The 17,228-nt window shown below is 36.9% G+C and overlaps 1 protein-coding gene across 1 annotated transcript in view; it reads left to right on the top strand.

Moving 5' to 3' along the window:
• COL21A1 (collagen type XXI alpha 1 chain) overlaps positions 1–17,228 on the top strand; it is a 172,567-nt gene that overhangs the window by 120,943 nt on the left and 34,396 nt on the right. Inside the window, exon 16 of the mRNA XM_058734305.1 lies at positions 11,057–11,110. Within this exon, the coding sequence (XP_058590288.1) occupies positions 11,057–11,110 (54 nt within the window). The remainder of the gene's footprint in view (positions 1–11,056; positions 11,111–17,228) is intronic.

Genomic DNA, 17,228 nt, shown 5'->3' with positions numbered 1-17,228 from the left:
ATGGTAGTGTTTGTCAGGTTTCTTCACTGTGAAGTTACTGCTTTTTTCCTTTTACTGCTTTTTTCCAGTTCCTACTCATGATAGGACAGAGGGGCTGAGATTAAAATTTCAACTCACAGAGGGGAGAGTATGTACATATCTTTACATTTATTAGAGGAGAGTTCTGGTTGTAACAATATTGAGTTCTTCCAGTCCATGAACATGGTATATCATTCCACCTAGATGGTCTTTCTTTAATATATCTCAGAAATGTTTTGTAGTTTTCAGCATGCAGATCTTGTATGTGATTTTGTTAAATTCACATGCAAAAATTTTATTTTGTTAAATGCTCTTGTGAATAGATTTTTAAAAATTTATTTTCTCTTGCTAACATATGAAAATACAATGGTTGGTATGTTGATTATATACCCTGCAGTATTGCCAAACTCACTTATTGATTCCTGCAACTTGCTTTGTAAATTCCTTAGATTTTTTCTGCATAGATAAGCATATTGTTTAGAAATAAAGACAATTTTCTTCTATACTAATTCATATGACTTAAATTTATTTTAATAATAGTATTGCATTATACAGGCCCTCTGGTGCAACATTGAATAGAAGTAGTGAGAGTGTATATTTCTTGCCTTGTTTCTGGTCGTAGTTAGAAAGCCTGCAGTCTTTCACCAGTAAATGTTAGTTGTTTTATATAGAAACCCTTCATCAGGTTGAAGAAATTCCTTTTTATTTGTAGTCTCTTTAGAGTTTTTCTCCTTAATTATGATTAGGTATTGAATTTTGTGAGAAACTTTCTGCATTTATTGAGTTGATTTATATTGTTTTCCTCTCTTATTTCTTTAATACAATGTATGGTATTGATTTTTGTATGTTACACTAACCTTGCATTATTGGGATAATTATATTGGTGGTGATATTATATTCCTTTTATATATTGCTGGATTCATTTTGGAAATGTTTTATTAAGGACTTCTGTGTTTATGCTCATGAAAGATAGTGGTCATTAGTTTTCTTGTGATTTTTTTTGTATGGCTTTGGTATCAAGATAAATACTAGGTTTTCTTTTCTAAAAGAGATTATGTAGAATTGGTATGATTTCTTCCTTATTTGGTAGAATTTACCAGTGAAATGATCTGGACTTGAGCTTTTTAAGTTTGAGGAAGATTTTAATTACTAATTAAATTCTTTTACTAAATATTGGGATACTTAGTGTTTTTCTTCCTTCTTGGGTAAGTTTTGCTAATTTGTGTCTTTGAAGGAATTTGTTCATTTCATTTTCAATTTGTTGGCATATTTTATTTATAATATTGCATTATTCTTGTCTGTTTAATTAACTAATTTTATGAAGTTTGAAATTTTAATTCCAGTATAGTTAACATACAGTGTTACATTAGTTTCAGGTATACAAAATAGTGATTCAACACATCTATGCATTACTCAGTGCTCATCATGAAAAGTATACTCTTTAATCCCCATTACCTGTTTCACCCAGTCCCACACCTACCTCCCCTAGGGTAATACATCAGTTCTCAAAAGTTACAAGTCTTGGGGTGCCTGAGTGGCTATGTCATTTGAATGTCCGACTCTTAATTTTGGCTTGGGTCATGATCCCAGGGTTGTGGGATCAACCCCTCTATCAGGCTCCATGCTGAGCATGGAGCTTGCATAAGATTCGCTCTTCTCTCTCTCTCTCTCTCTCTCTCTCTCTTTCTTTCTCTCTCCCCCTCCAAAATAAATAAATAAATAAGTAAATAAATAAATAAATAAGTAAATAAAAAACAAGCAAGCAATTTTTAATAAATAAATACTTTATTTTTAGAGAGAGAATAGGAGAGGGGCAGGGCGGGCTGGTAGGGAGAATCTTAACCAAGCTCCATGCTCAACTCAGAGCCCAACAGAGGGGTTGATCCCACAACCCTGGAACCGTGGGATCATGACCTGAGCCAAAATCAGGAGTTGGATGCTCCCCAGGCACCCCACAAATCTTTAAAATAAAAGATGTTTCTTGGTTTGTTTCTCTCTCTTTTTCCTTTGCTCATTTGTTTCTTAAATTCCACATATGAGTGAAATGATATGGTATTTGTTTTTCTCTGACATTTTGTTTAGCGTTATACTCTCTGGCTTCACCCGTGTTGTTGCAAATGTCAGATTTCATTCTTTTTTGTGGCTGAATAATAGTCTGTTTTATGTATATGCCATCTCTTCTTTATCCATTCATCTATAGATGGACACTTGGTATGTTCATAATTTGGCTATTGTAAATAATGCTGCAGTAAACCTAGGGGTGCATGTATACCTTTGAATTAGTGTTTTTGTACTTTTTAGGTAAATATCCTGCATATTGCAATTATGTATCATAGGGTAGTTCCATTTTTAACTTTTTGAGGAACCTCCTCACTGTTTTCCATAGTGGTGGTATCAGTTGACACTCCTACCAAAATTGCACGAGGGTTCCTTTTTCTTTAAAAAAATTTTTGTTAATGTTTGTTTATTTTTTAGAGAAAGAAAGAGCATGAGTTGGGGAGGGGCAGAAAGAGGGGAGACATAGAATCTGAAGCAAGCTCCAGGCTCTGAGCTGTCAGCACAGAGCCTGGTGTGGGGCTTGAACTCATGATACATGAGATCATGACCTGATCCAAAGTCAGATGCCCAACCTACTGAGCCACCCTGGCACCCCAAGCATTTCTTTTTCTCTACATCCTCTCCAACACTCGTTTCTTTTATTATCTATTTTAGCCTTTCTGATAGGTGTGAGGTAATATTTTATTGTAGTTTTGATTTGCATTCTCTGGTGATAAGTGATGATAAGCATCTTTTCATGTGTTTGTTGGTATCTGTATGTCTTCTTTGGGAAAATGTCTATTCATGTTTTCTGTCTATTTTTTAAATTAGATGATTTGTTATTTGGTTGTTGAGTTGTATAAATTCTTTATATATTCTGTATTCTAAATCTCTGTAGAGTTGTCATTTGCAAATATCTTCTCCCATTCAGTAGGTTGTCTTTTAGTTTTGTTGATGGTCAGCACAGAACCTTTTTTTTAAAATTATTTTTAACATTTACTTATTTTTTGAGAGGGAGGGGCAGAGAGAGAGGGAGTCACAGATTCTGAAGCAGGCTACAGGCTTCGAGCTGTTAGCACACAGTCTGACGTGGGTATCGAACCTGTGAACTGTGAGATCATGGCCTGAGCTGAAGTCGGATGCTTAAACAACTGAGCCACCCAGGTGCCCTGAGAAGCTTTTTATTTTGATGTACTCCCAGTAGTTTATTTTTGCTTTTGTTTCCCTTGCCTCAGAGGACATATCTAGAAAAAAAGTAGCTATGGTTGATGTCAGAGAAATTACTGCCTCTGTTCTCTTTAAGGATATTTATAATTTCAGATCTAACTTTAAGTACTAAATCCATTTTGAATTTTTTTAAAGTTTATTTTTTTGAGAGAGAGGGAGAGTGAGTGCGCCCGCATGTGTATGGGAGAAAGTGAGGGAGGGGAAGTGAGGTAGAGGGAGAGAGAGAGAATCTGAAGCAGTCTTCACACAATCAGTTTAGAGCAATATGTGGGGCTTGAACCCATGAACTGTGAGATCATGACCAGAGCCAAAGTCAGACCCTTAACCAACTGAGTCATCCAGGCACTCCACCATTTTGATGTCATCTTTGTTTTTGGTGTAAGCCAGCAGTCCAGTTCCATTCTTTTACATGTTGCTGTCCAATTCTCTCAACATCAGTTGCTGAAGAGACTTTTTCCCATTGTGTATTCTTTGCTGTTTTGTCAAAAATCAATTGACCATGTAAATGTGGGCTTCTTTTTGGGTTTTCTGTTCCCTTGATCTATGTGCCTATTTTGGTGTCATATTCTTGTCCTTTTAATGTAGGATTTTTTAATGTGCTCTCATTCCTGATATTTTGTAATAACTTAACATGGTTACAGTTGAATTCATGCACCACAGGGTTTTTCCTCATTTTCTCCTTTGTCATCTTGGCCTGATGCTTTTTGTGTTGAATCGTTTCGTGATAACTTTCTCTTATTTCTTACATGGAAACTGGTCAAGTTGAGCAGTATATCTCTCATAGGGTCAATAATAGTAAACTTCATTCTTGTCGGAAATGAGCCATTCCATCTAGATTTTTCAAAGGACTTGTATAAAATTGTGCAGATTCCTCTATAGTTTTTAAAAAGTTCTTGGTTTCAGTAATTTGTCTCTCTTTGTTACTTGTTTGAATATTTGTGCTTTCATTTTCTACTGTTTTTTTTTTGTTTTGTTTTGTTTTGTTGTTTTTGTTTTTGCTTGATTATATGAGATTGTGGTTTTTCTATTTGTGTTTTTTTTTTCACAGAACCAACATTGTAATTTAATTATTAACTTCACTGATTTTTCCATTTCTGGTTTTTGGTGTGTTTTTTGTTTTTGTTTTTTTGTTTCGTTTTTTGTTTTGTTATTACATTTATACTACTTCCTAACTTCTTTCTTTTTTCTTATATTTTTCTAGGTTTTACAATTGGGAATTGAATTCATTTATTTTCATTCTTTTCCTATTTTTTGCTTCCAGTATTTAAATTATATGTATTCTTTTTGATTATTGCTTCAATTGTATTCCCTTGATATTAATGTGCAGTGTTTTCTCATTAATGCTACTTTTAGAGGGGCACCTGGGTGGGTCACTTAGGTCTTGATTTCAACTCAGGTCATAATCTCAGTGTCATCAGATCAAACCCCGTGTCAGGCTCTGTGCTGAGCATGGAGCCTCCTTGGGATTCTCTTCCTCTCTCTTTGCCCCTCCCCTGCTCTAATATTTATAAGCTATTTTCCACTCTTTGCCCACCTTTGTTTCAAATCTGCAATTAAATATATTCAGGGTTCATCCCCAGGTATATTTATCAGTTATAGTCATCATTGTGGTTTATAGAAGCTGCTTCTATAGTGTATTTCTTAGGAAATGCTTGTGAATACAGTGTTCTCTGATTTCTTATGTCTTAACATGTTTTCTACAGGTTATAGCATTTGTTGCAGTTTTTTTTTTCTGCTTCATGTTTATTTTTGTATGAGAGAAATTGAAATGTTTGGGTTCTTATTTTATGTTTTTCATTTAGTAGTTTTGTTTGAATATTGTCTGCAGATTTTTCTCAATTTGAAATGTTTTATGTGTATTTGGACCTACAGTAATAGGGGTGTAAAAGTTTGAGCAGCTTACTAGGCTTCTTAATTCTAGAGCATCTCCTTTTTATGTATAGTGAAGTTAGCTTTTTATTTAATTATTCTTAATTATTTATCAGAGTGGGGGACAGGGGCAGAGGGAGAGAGAGAATCTTTTTTAATGGTTGTTTATTTTGAGAGAGAGCCTGAGTGAGGGGCAGAAAGAGAGGGGAACAGAGGATCTGACGCAGGCTTTGCACTGTCAGCAGCAAGCCTGATGTGGGGCTCGAACTCATAAACTATGACATCATGACCTGAGCTGAAGTTGGATGGATGCTCAAGAGACTGAGCCACCTAGGTGCCCCTCGATGTTTATTTAATCAATGGAATCAATTATGGGGATAGGTTAAGTATGCCTTCGGTTGGGGAGGTGGAGAAATGAGAAGTCTAATGTGTGCATTTGATTATAATGTGGCACATTTAAGAGTACATGTCCAGCAAGTAGTTAAATACTGATAACTGTCTCATTTGCAGAGGGGAAGGAATGGGAGAGTGAACGGAATTGGAAGGGACTATCTTAGGTTGTGGGAAAGAGACCCTTTGACTGTAAAAAAAATAAATAAAAAAAATTAAAAAAAGGAAGGAAGGAAAGAAGGAAGAAATGAAGGATGGAAGAAGGAGGGGGAGGAAGAAAAGAAGAAGAAAAAAAGAATGGGTGGATGTAAATTCAGGACAGTTTGTTGGTTTGGTGGCAAGATGTCTAACTTCTCTTTCCTCTAAGGAAGTGTAAATTATCACCTGTTGAGAGGCAGGGAAAAGGGAATTTCTGTTGATTAAAGAACTTTTAGCTCTGTGGAGAATGTGGTACAGAAGAGATTAAGAAAATATAGAAGCTGCTTTGAAGTGTATTTGAAGCTGGAAGTTATCATCTGGTCAACAGTGGTACTATATTTCCCCTCCCACTGCTATACTTAGAAACCCAAGAGTGGGTCTGAGGAGGCTTTCCGTTTGATTAACTCAATATTGAGGTTTGCATAAGCAAGTGCTGTGCTTGAACAGTGAGGCAAAGGGATAAGAATCTCAGTTAGCAATTGAAATACTGAAACATGGTGTCAAAACTGGATCTGGAGAGAAGTGAACACAGGACAGGACACATGATAACAGACACAATTTATGGATACTTCCTACATGCCTGGCTCTTTTCCCAGCATTGTATATGCATTCTCCCATTAAACTCAAAAGTCATTGAACTACAAGTGGAAAAAAGAAATTATCCTCTTAGAGATGAGGCAACTAAAGAATGAGGAGATTAATAATGTGTCCTAGATCATGTAGCCATAATTTAATAACCACTGAAAATGTCTTTCACCAAATTGTTGAAAAATCATGTTATAGCCAAATAATCTTTCTCCAATATAGGAAATGATGATGGAACTATGGCCTCTACTATTTTTGTGGTATTTTAGCTAGATTAAAATATTGACCATCTTTTTAAAAATACTCATGTTTTCTAAATGATAATGCTAAGCCATAGCAGTACAAATATGAAAATACCATATTATTTGAAAAAAGTGAAGCCTAAAACAAATCATAAGGTAAAGGATTGTTGAAACCCCAACTTTTTGATGACAATGAAATAGCAAACTTTCATGAATCTTCCCTTCTGTGTCTTGAGATGTGCAATGTACTTTCACAAAGCCTCTTAATTTGTTTTCTTAATAAAAGAATCTTGGGAGTTGGGAGTATTAATGCCACTTAGACATTATGGTCAGATTAATACAGATTAATTAATTTATCCAGAAGTGCGGTCATTTACATGGCAGGGCTAGAATTCCAAGACTAGTTTGTGTGATTCCCCTCTATGCATGATGGGTCCCAAACTTCTTGTCTGTTTATTTGGTAACCCGGGAGAAGCTTCCCTAGTCTTATATCTTCAGTATATCCTTTGGTATGGTAGAGATTTGTTTACAAACTAAGAATAAATCATGAATTAAGATCAAAGTCAAAGTATTTAATAACAAAGTAAGGAACTTCCTCAAAATTAAATTATATTTTAGTGGTCACACACCTGATTTTGAGGGTTGCTATGACCACAGTCTAAATTATTCTCCATTCTTTTAAATTTTTTTTTTTTGTGGGTAAGTACCAGTGACCACAACATGAAAGGAAATACACATACAATGCGAGTTTTACGTATCTGTTTTTGGTTAAATTTCCTTCTTAAAAATAGCTGCTTTTTGTGGAATAAATCGTCATTGACATTAGCTGTAGAAATTGGATTTAGGGATAATGTTTAGCATAGCATCTTTTCAGTTATTTTTTATCAAATAAGTTAATAATAGAATGCAAAATGATAGATTAGAGCTAGGGGCATTTGTTTTCCACCAGCCAAACAAATTAGCATGTGTCAGGTTCTCCAGGTCATGAAAGCAATCAGATGATCAGGTTACGTCACAATACTGCACTTCACAGGTTAGTTGTGTACTGCATTTAATTATTTTATGGAGAATGGCTCCAAAGAAATCATCCTTCATCTCCCAATGAAACATTATTCAGAGAATCAAGAGCATACTTCTAGGTAAAGATTATTTGTCATTGTCTTATGATAACCAAACTCCGTAATTTCACAACAGCGAGTGCTATAGTGCTGTGCATAAATGTTTCTCCCCATTTCCTTTATCCTCTTGGAATCAAGTATTTAAGAATAAATAGCCAAGTCCTCCTTCCTTCATATGCTCTTTAGTTGTTTGTAAAGAAGGGGACATAAAGCTTTACATGTAGTCATGCGTTTCATTTGGCACAATTCTAAATATTGTAGGTGATAAAACACTCATGTAGATATGTTCCTTGCCTTCAAAGAATGTACAACTCAGGAAAACAACACTTCCATAAACAAGATATCTGTTGAACAGCATAGCCATCATAAAACTCAGTGCCAAGTGTAAAACTGTGCAGTGTCATTATAGTTCACACAGAGAGGTGTTGGTAAGCGAAACCAAGGATGTATAAGTCTCTTGAGATATGGGCTAGAGCATTGGTCCCAGTGGCCACCGTCCAGCACTTTCTGGGAACTTGTTGGAAATGCCAATTCCTGACATCTACCCCACACCTATTGAATCAGAAACTCTGGGGTGAAGTCCACAATTTTCAGTCTAACAAATTCTCCAGGAGATTCTGTTGCAGCTAGTATGAAAATCACCGCTGTAGATAATAAAATAGTGATATTTTATTACTATTTATTATCTAGTGATAGATAATAAAATAGTGATATTTTGTTCATATGATGATGTATCATTATGTTTAAGAAGTAGGAATAGAAAGAAAACAAATCCTCAAATAATTTGGGGACTTAATTATTGATAATCCTTGATGATGATTAGTAAGCTTTTAAAAAACCCTCTGCTAATTAGAATAAAAAAATAAGATAAAGTCTTCAGAGTAGTAGAAGGAGACAGTTTTTTTGTCAGCTAAAGTAGTCCTGTAATTCCAGATTACTTGTTTCTCCTATTTGACAACTGCCCTCCTCCCTTTATATACAGAAGATCTAAACTACAGATTTGCTTAGCAAGTCACATATGACAGTACCTGGAGGTATGGGAAGGTAAGTGGCCTAATGATTTAAAGATTCACCATGTCCCTCACATCATCAGAGTCAGCTGGGTGTGTTAAAACCGACTGCTGGGCTCCACCATCCAGAGCTGCTGATTTGTTAGGTCTGAAATGTTGTGTTTTGAAGTTCCCACATGAAGTGAGGCTGAGCTGGCTGATGTGGGGGAATGAATCGTCCTGTTAATCTTAATGTCGAGTTTAGATGTAGTCGTTGTAGGATTTCTCTGTTTTATTAAGTCCTGACAAATCCCTTTTCTTTAATTTTTCAGACTTGGTAACCTATAGCTTTTAAACTTAGTGGATCCTACATATATCCTTGTTTCTCTGAGATTTTCATTAGCTTTTCTGTAGAACCATCAGGCCAGCAGCACTCCCCCTCCCAATGTGGTTAATTTACAGGAAACATCATTCTTTGCTCCCTCTGTCATCACTTGTCAGCTGGTGTTTGTAAATAAAATTGGAACAGATGAAATATTTGGCTTTCGCTGGTATTTCACTGTGCCTATGAAATGCAAGAATTCATAAAAGTGGGAGAACACTGGTTCCATAAAGTGAGACGGTTGGGTTTTTTTTCTAAGTGCTGATTATGTTAGCCAGGTTCTTCGTTTTGTGGTTCGTTTTTTACAGTTTTGGGAAATTCATTAGAATCTGAAACTCTGGAAAACAATGTTGGCATATGCATCGGTACGTGTATTCTGAGACTCTTTACCCTTAGATCTGTTTCCACTCAGGCATTTGAAGCATTTACAAGAAAAATGCTTTTGTTTTACTTTCTTGCTCTCATGTAGAATGAAATGTTTTTTCTGGTATGAAGGAAAGTGTGGCATAATTGCAGAGAACTTTGCTTGTTATGATGCAACATTTGGCTGAACAGAAAACAAAATATGGCTCCTAATGACTGTTAGGTTAGAAAGCCTAAATGTTTGAGGGTGTGTCTGTCTGTGTCTGTGTGTGTATTTTAGGAGGCTTCTCCCCCACTACCCCTTATTTGTGTCTCCGCAGTTTAATAGCTGTATTCATCTGTAAATGTTACATATTTTATGAATAAATTCAGCTAATATTTATAAGCAGAGTGTCAGATACTTACGTATACACTGGCATTTTGGGAATAAGTTTGAGGATGCTAAAAGGTGGATGTAAAATAAGATGCTTAAATAATTTGAACACAGTAATTTAAAGGCATAAAACTGAAAACTAGGATAGTTTTTATAGCTACCTAAAAATAAGCATTTTAAACATATAAAATGTTTATTTTAAATAGGTAGATACTATGGGGCGCCTGGGTGGCTCAGTTGGTTAAGTGTCTGACTTCAGCCCAGGTCATGATCTCATAGTTTGTGTGTTCGAGCCCCGCGTCCGGCTCTGTGCTGACAGCTCAGAGCCTGGAGCCTGCTTCAGATTCTGTGTCTCCCTCTCTCTCTACCCCTCTGCCACTCATGCTCTGTGTCTCTCAAAGATAAATAAACATTAAAATTTTTTTTTAAATAGGTAGATACTAAATGAAAGTGCCAAATAATTTCAAGTAATAGCCTATAAATCCATTTAATGAAAGCTTTATTTGTTTTTAAAATGCAACTGTTGCTTGCAAGGTCAAATTAGAATGATCAATTCTTATAGATCCAAAAGAATGCTCCAATTCATTGGGTCCAGTACAATAGAATGATCATTTTTAAAGTAAAAAGGAAGATAAAAATATGAAAGGATTCATTTCACCCTCTTGGTCTTTTTCTAGATTGTCTATATTTTGGTAATTTGTTCTTCTATTGAAATCCTATCATTGTTTCGCCAAATTACAACAAAAATCTCCTTGGAATTTCTATTGAAATTGTACTAAATTTTGATTAATTTGGAGACATCTGACATCCTTATGCTCTGAAGACTTTATAGCTTCAAAACTATGAAAGAGATTTTCTATCCATAAGGAGGATATGTATCTCCTTATATTTAGGCTTTTTACCTAATTCGTTAATAGAGATCTGTAATTATACATAAAAAATCTTGTATTCTTGTTAGAATTTTTCTTAGTCAAATTTTTGTTTGCTATTTTATTATTTATTTAACTTATTTTTTAATTGAAGTACAGCTGACCCACAGTGTTATAGACAGTTTCAGGTATACAACATAATGATTCAACAATTCTGTATATTATGCTGTACTCACTGTAAGTACAGTTGCTGTCTGTCACCATGCAGCGTTATTAATAATCTGGAAGTAATTTTTATGTTTGTATCTAATGTGCTTTAATACTCACTTATATATATTTGTTTTATAAGCATGTCTGAAAATAGAATTCTCTATTTTCTTTTTTTATCTTTAAAAGGGAGAAGTGGGACCTCCAGGTGCTCCAGGTCAGGATGGATCACGGGGAGAGCCTGTGAGTATCTTCTTAATTGTGTTCCAAAAGATGAGGTTCGTTTCCTGTCGTGAAATCCTCTAAGTGCTCCTGTCAAATGCCCTGTTCTTGTTCAGTAACTTTCAATCTGAGATGTCGTAACGTCTCTTTATGGAACACTGTAAAATAGTGAACTATTTAGTCCTTTTTGCAAAACAGGAAGAATGTTGCCAGCAGACAGTTCCCATGCAGTATGAATTATGATCACGAGTACTCGCGCCTGTTGCAAACAAATGGCTAATACGAACAACAGGGTCTGTTGCTGACCCTTTAGTCAGTGTCACCTTGTCACTGGTTCGCTGTTTTGTAGTCGCTTTCTGGGATCATGCGTTCAATAAGAATTGGGGTAAGAAACATATGATGGAGAAAGTACCGATTCTGAATCCTCAATATATGTGTCGTTAGCAAGTGTGCCAGGGGACTCAATTTCACTTACAGTCTCCCCCGCCTTTTATTCCTACAACTCCTGGCCGACATTGGCCAACATTTAAAGATCAGCAGGTCTCAATTTTATTCGTCAAAGTTACTTATTGTTAGGGAATTTGCAGTTTGTTTTGGGGATAACTAGATTAAGAAATTTAAAAATCGCCAAGATATACTGCAGTTTATCACAGCATTTCACACGAGCCCTCAGAGTCTAAATACTGGACAGAAGAGGGAGAGATGAATCATTAAAGCCTCTTACATGGACAGACTGAACTCCTCTTAGGATGCCGCAATCAGATATTGATTAACTTCTCATCTTGTGTATTATAATGCATTAGTGCAAGTTCTCTACACAGCTACTGGCTTCAGGGAACTTATAATCTAGTAAAAAAAAAAAAAAAAAAAAAAGGATGCAAATCCTTGCCAACCTGCGGCAATTTTTAGTAAATGCCAAGTAGGGATTTAACATGGAATCTGAAGGCCAGGGTTTAAAGATAGTTTCTGCCACACTCCAGCTGTGCAAGCTTGGCTAAATCAGTTTGCCTCTTTGAAAACTTTTCTCCTTATCTGTGAAGTGTGCATACTTAACCGTACCTACTTTGCTGTGTTGTTGGGAGGCTTACATAGGAAACATGAAAAAAAATGTGAGAACATTGCACAAATGCATCGAGTTATCTCAAGTGCAGAAGCAGTATAGAAAGGGAATCTTGTTTCATGAGAAATATTTATGAAGGATTTGGGGCTAGATTTTATCTTGAAAGGGTGACTGGGAAAGAAAGGAAGACAAGAGGGAGAAAGAATATTAGTAAAGGCACACAGGCTGGGATGGTTAAGTGTGTGCCCAAGAAATGATGAAATGATTTTTTTTTTTACTGTTTATTGAGAGAAAAGAAGAGAGAGAAAGAGAATCCCCAGCAGGCTCCACAATGTTAGCACAGAGCCTGATGCAGGGCTCAATCTCAGGAACCATGAGATAGTGACCTAATAGTGGAAACCAAGAGTGGATGCTTAACTGACTGAGCCACCCAGTGCCCCATGATGAATTGATCTTAATGAGGTCCTGAGGCTGCACTGATAGGTCCTTACTGGGCGGTAGGAAGTGAAGTTGGGAAGTTGGATAGAATCATAATATGGAGATCCTCAACTCCAATTTGGGAGAGAAGTAATTCGGGAAGTAAACTTTTTTCACTTGCCATGGAAGTGACATGAGAAAACAAGACTAATGTGATATAAAATAGTGCTTTAGAGGCAACTATGAGGTCCTGATAGATTCAGGATGGATTGAAAAGAGAAGAGACTGGAATCAAGACGTCAATTTGCTAACTATTTTGACAGACTGGGCATGGGCAAAATAAGGCCTCAGGGTGTGAATTGGAATGGAATGTGAACACCGGATGTCTGACTCATAATTTTTATTATTAAGGAAGAATTCTAGGACTTGGTAACTGGATATGAGAGTGGGTATGTTTATTTGTTCTTATTTCAAACAATATAAAGTGTGTGTGTGTGTGTATGTATGCACGTGTGTGAGCACATGTGCATGCATTTACATGAACACGGGCAGGACAAGGGAAGACAGGTGAGAGAGAGAAAGTTCAAATGGAATAGGAGAGGGAAATAAGAGACAACTGAAATGAAAAACAGGTTATAATTGGAGCTGATTGTGTTTTGAGTCTTTGAGTCAGTTATTTGGAATTGTGACTCTTCCCACAGAAACAATGTTAGAAAGGGTAGACTGACCAAGTGTAAATGTGAGCAATTATGCAGTGTGAGCGGCATATATTCACTTTAAAAATAATACTGTTGGGATCCTGTTAATTAAGCCAGATAGGATAAATAGGAAATTAGGGGCCCTCAGGGGCTCTTTTCCTCTCCCAAGGATGCCTGTTCCTTACAGCAGCCAGAAGCAGATGCCCATCTGTGTTTTCTTGTGCCCTGCCTGCTCCCACTTTGTTCAAGATTTACCTTCATCTAGAACTTTTGCACTAGGATAAAATTCCATCCCAGGCAACATGGATGGCCCTTCGGATTTAAACCTTTTCTTTCTTTGTTCCCTTCCTGTTTTCACTGTGTTCCCAGAATGTATACGGCATTGGTTTTAGTGAGAGAAACAACGGGACTGCCCATGGAGCCATACAGACTCGCAGGGGAGGTAGACAGTAAAGGGATAAAGAAACAAAAGCTAATTACAAAGTTCCAAGGCAATCAAGGTGTTGGGGCAGGGATTCATGGTAGTGGGATGGTGGAAGTATCTGGAATGTAATCTCTTCTAAACCAGCAACATAGAAGACTGGGAGTTACCAAGTGTAACTCTTTGGACTCTCTCCAGTTCTGTCCCACCAGATCAGGGAAGGCAAGAACGGTCCCTACCCCTCCTCTCCCTCTCTTTCTCTTTCCTGCAAACCTCTGGAGAAGAAGCCAGGATTCCCAGGCCAGAAGACATATTCTCTTAGGAAAGCAATTAATAGATTAAGCATCTAAAATTGGCCCACGTTATCTGGATAGAATTCTTGTGATGTGTATTATTTTACAATAAAGAATGTAATTACAAATTATTCCCTTCCTTTGGCCATTAATGAAAACTTCGTTGTTAGAAGTAACATCCTGGGAAGATTGATCCTTACCATTTGTGGAAAAGCTTTGAAAACAGGAGAAAATGAAAGTTTTTATATTTGGTAATGCAAACAAATGAATATTCTTCCATTGCATGTGGATGTGGGTTGTAAGTATTTATGATGAATGATTTAGCCCCGCTAAAAAGGACATGTTCACTTTGTTTTATAATGTGGCAGCCAAAAATTAATGGAGCTTAAATTGGAAGGGCAGAAGCTCTTAGAAAAATGCTTTAAAGCTAATTAAACACAGCTTGTAGCAGCCAGATCATGGTTCATCCCTGTAAGCAGATTGATAAATATGAACCCTAATTCCTGGAATTCAAATTGAGGACAAAGGCTATATTTAAGTGGGAAAAGATTATATTGTCTAAAGTATAATTACATTCAAATGCCCATACTTTGAATTTTAAAGTCTAGTATAGGCCAATTCTAATGGTGATTTAGTCCCAAAGGTGATTTACTTTCTAAGTGCCAAATTATACATACTTAACTTCTACCCAGGTGACCAGATACTCAGTTCTAACACTTGCTGGACATATTATAATGGGTTTCAACCACGGAATGCTCCGTTTAAGGATTATAGTCTGATCATTCATTGTGCCAGACATTATACTATTCCAGGAGAACGTGAAGATTAATTTGTGAGGGCCCTGCCCTCAAACAGTCACACGAGCCAGTAGATAGTTTAGTAGAAATGTTAAGGAGGTAGGCACATGGGGTCTTGCAAAGTTGAAGAAGATGTGTGTAACACTACATGAGTTTGGGATCATCACTTGGCCCAATTCATTCTTCTTTTCTTTTTAATAATAGCATTATTGAGATATAATTCACGCACTGTACAATTCACTTGTTTAAAGCACATAGAGATACATTTCCTAAACAAGGTAGTCTCTTGGCCAAATCCTGGAAGATAAATAGGAGTTGTCTAGTTGTTTGGCCTGGCAAGGCAGGAACCTGTAGCATATTCCACAGTGTCAAAGTAAAAGAAATCATGATACTTTACGAAAAGCTGACACTAGTTCAGGCTGCTTAGGATACATGAAAAGGATGGGATAGAAATAGAAGATGAGGTTGTGGGGGTGGGTAGCAGCCAAATCCCAAAGGGCCCCATATGTCTGTGCTGTTCGCCCTTAAATCTGACAGCAGTGGGACCGTTTCAAAGGTTTTGAGTAGGCAAGTGAGTTGATCAGAGTTAGAAAGTTTAAAATTTTTTTAATGTTTATTTTTGAGAGAGAGAGAGTGTGAGTGAGACAGAGGTAGACACAGAATCTGAGGCAGGCTCCAGGCTCTGAGCTGTCAGCACAGAGCCCTTTGCAGGGCTTGAACTCGCGAACTGTGAGATCACGACCTGAGCCAAAGTCAGACGCTGAACCAGCTGAGCCAGCTAGGTGCCCCAAATTCAGAAAGTTTTAGAGAGGTGATTCTGACAGCAGAAAAGAGAACAGATAAAGGTGAGCTGAGGTAGAGGACAGAGCCTTGCAGCTGTCTAGCTGGGCTGTGCCCCAGTACAACTAGGGCATGAACATTGAGAGTGGGAGGGAGTGGGGTGGGACTGGTTTGAAATGAACTGAAAGGTGGACCAGCAGGGTTTGAGGATCAATTGCATGTGTTACATAATGATGAAAAAGGATGACTCTCAAAGTTCTACTGCATGGATGATAGCACAGGGACACCAAGCAATAAATAGGAAAGAGAGCAGGGAGAATAAGTTTGTACTGGGGGAGATGATCGTACGATATTTTCACATGGGACTTGCTGGATAATAACAAAGACATTTAAATAGGTGTCCTGTGCTTTGGGTAATGAGAAAAGACTAGACATGTACAAATGGAGGCTAATACAATTCCAATAAGAGATAGTGGGTCAGATTCAAGGAAATTATAGGCAGATTTTGTGAATAACTAGGGTGTACTAGGTTGAAAATGCCCCCCCCCCCCAAGATAATCAGACCTTCTAATGCCTGAAACCGGTAAATGTTATCTTACTTGAATGAAGGGCCTTTGCAGATGTGATTAAACTAGGATATGGTAATGGAGAAACAATCCTGGATTGTCTGAGGGGTAGCTGATACAAGTTCAAAGGTGCTGAGAGCAGAACTAAAGTCACAGGCAGAGGTGAGAACGTGGTGGCTGAGGTGGGAGTGATACAGCTACAAGTCAAGGAATGCTGACAGCTACCAGAAGTTGGAAGAGATGAAGAATGGATTCTCCGCTAGAGCTTCTGGGGGGAACACAACCCTGTTAAGCTCTGGACTTCAGACTTCTGGCCTCCAGAAGTGTGAGGGAATAAAATTCTTTTGTTTCAAATGACCAAGTTTGTGGTGACTTTTTTTTACAGCAGCCACAGGGCAGTAGTACACGGGGGCTTGTTATCAAATCATTTGTGGAATGGACCCGTGTCAAAAGGCATGTGAGCACATACTGATACCTATCACACACTTCGTAGTAGCACATGTATCAATTAAAACCATTTGGGATTAAAGCACATAGGTAAACAAGTTTCAGTGACAGTTTGGTTAAAAGCAAGGCTCCCCAGCCACAGATATCTTCTGATTTAGAAAATTTGCTAAACTGTCAAGTGTTTTTAAAACCTTAATGCATCAACTTCTCATTTTTCTATTTTTGTGTCATTCGATTTGGTAACTTTTGGCCCATAGGTCTTGCACGGTTGGAACAGTTTAAAGGTCTGATGCTTAATGTGTTATATATATAAACTGTGTAAAATGTATATGGATTTAAACATAGTTTAGAAAAATTGATACTATATGAATGTGTATGTATAAAAAATAATCTGCACGGTAAACATACAGTTTAATCCTGTTTTGGTTACCTGGCTTATTTTTTCCCCAGGTTGGTTTTTGATGTCTGTTATGTTCCATTTATTTATCTGTATTTTATTTTCTCCCCTGAGCATGCCATTGTTTTTGTAACACATTATAAAAAAAATTGAAGTCTGGATTGTGAGTGGCTTACAGTGTTTCCTTTCTGTTCTGTTTTTAAAATATGTTAAGCTTGTCAGATGACATTTTCATTTTTGTGCCGAGGAATAGAGAACAATCA

Source organism: Neofelis nebulosa, chromosome 6, assembly GCF_028018385.1.
Source record: "Neofelis nebulosa isolate mNeoNeb1 chromosome 6, mNeoNeb1.pri, whole genome shotgun sequence".
In the NCBI taxonomy this organism is placed as follows: Eukaryota; Metazoa; Chordata; class Mammalia; order Carnivora; family Felidae; genus Neofelis; species Neofelis nebulosa.
This window is presented reverse-complemented; position numbering and strand designations above follow the sequence as displayed.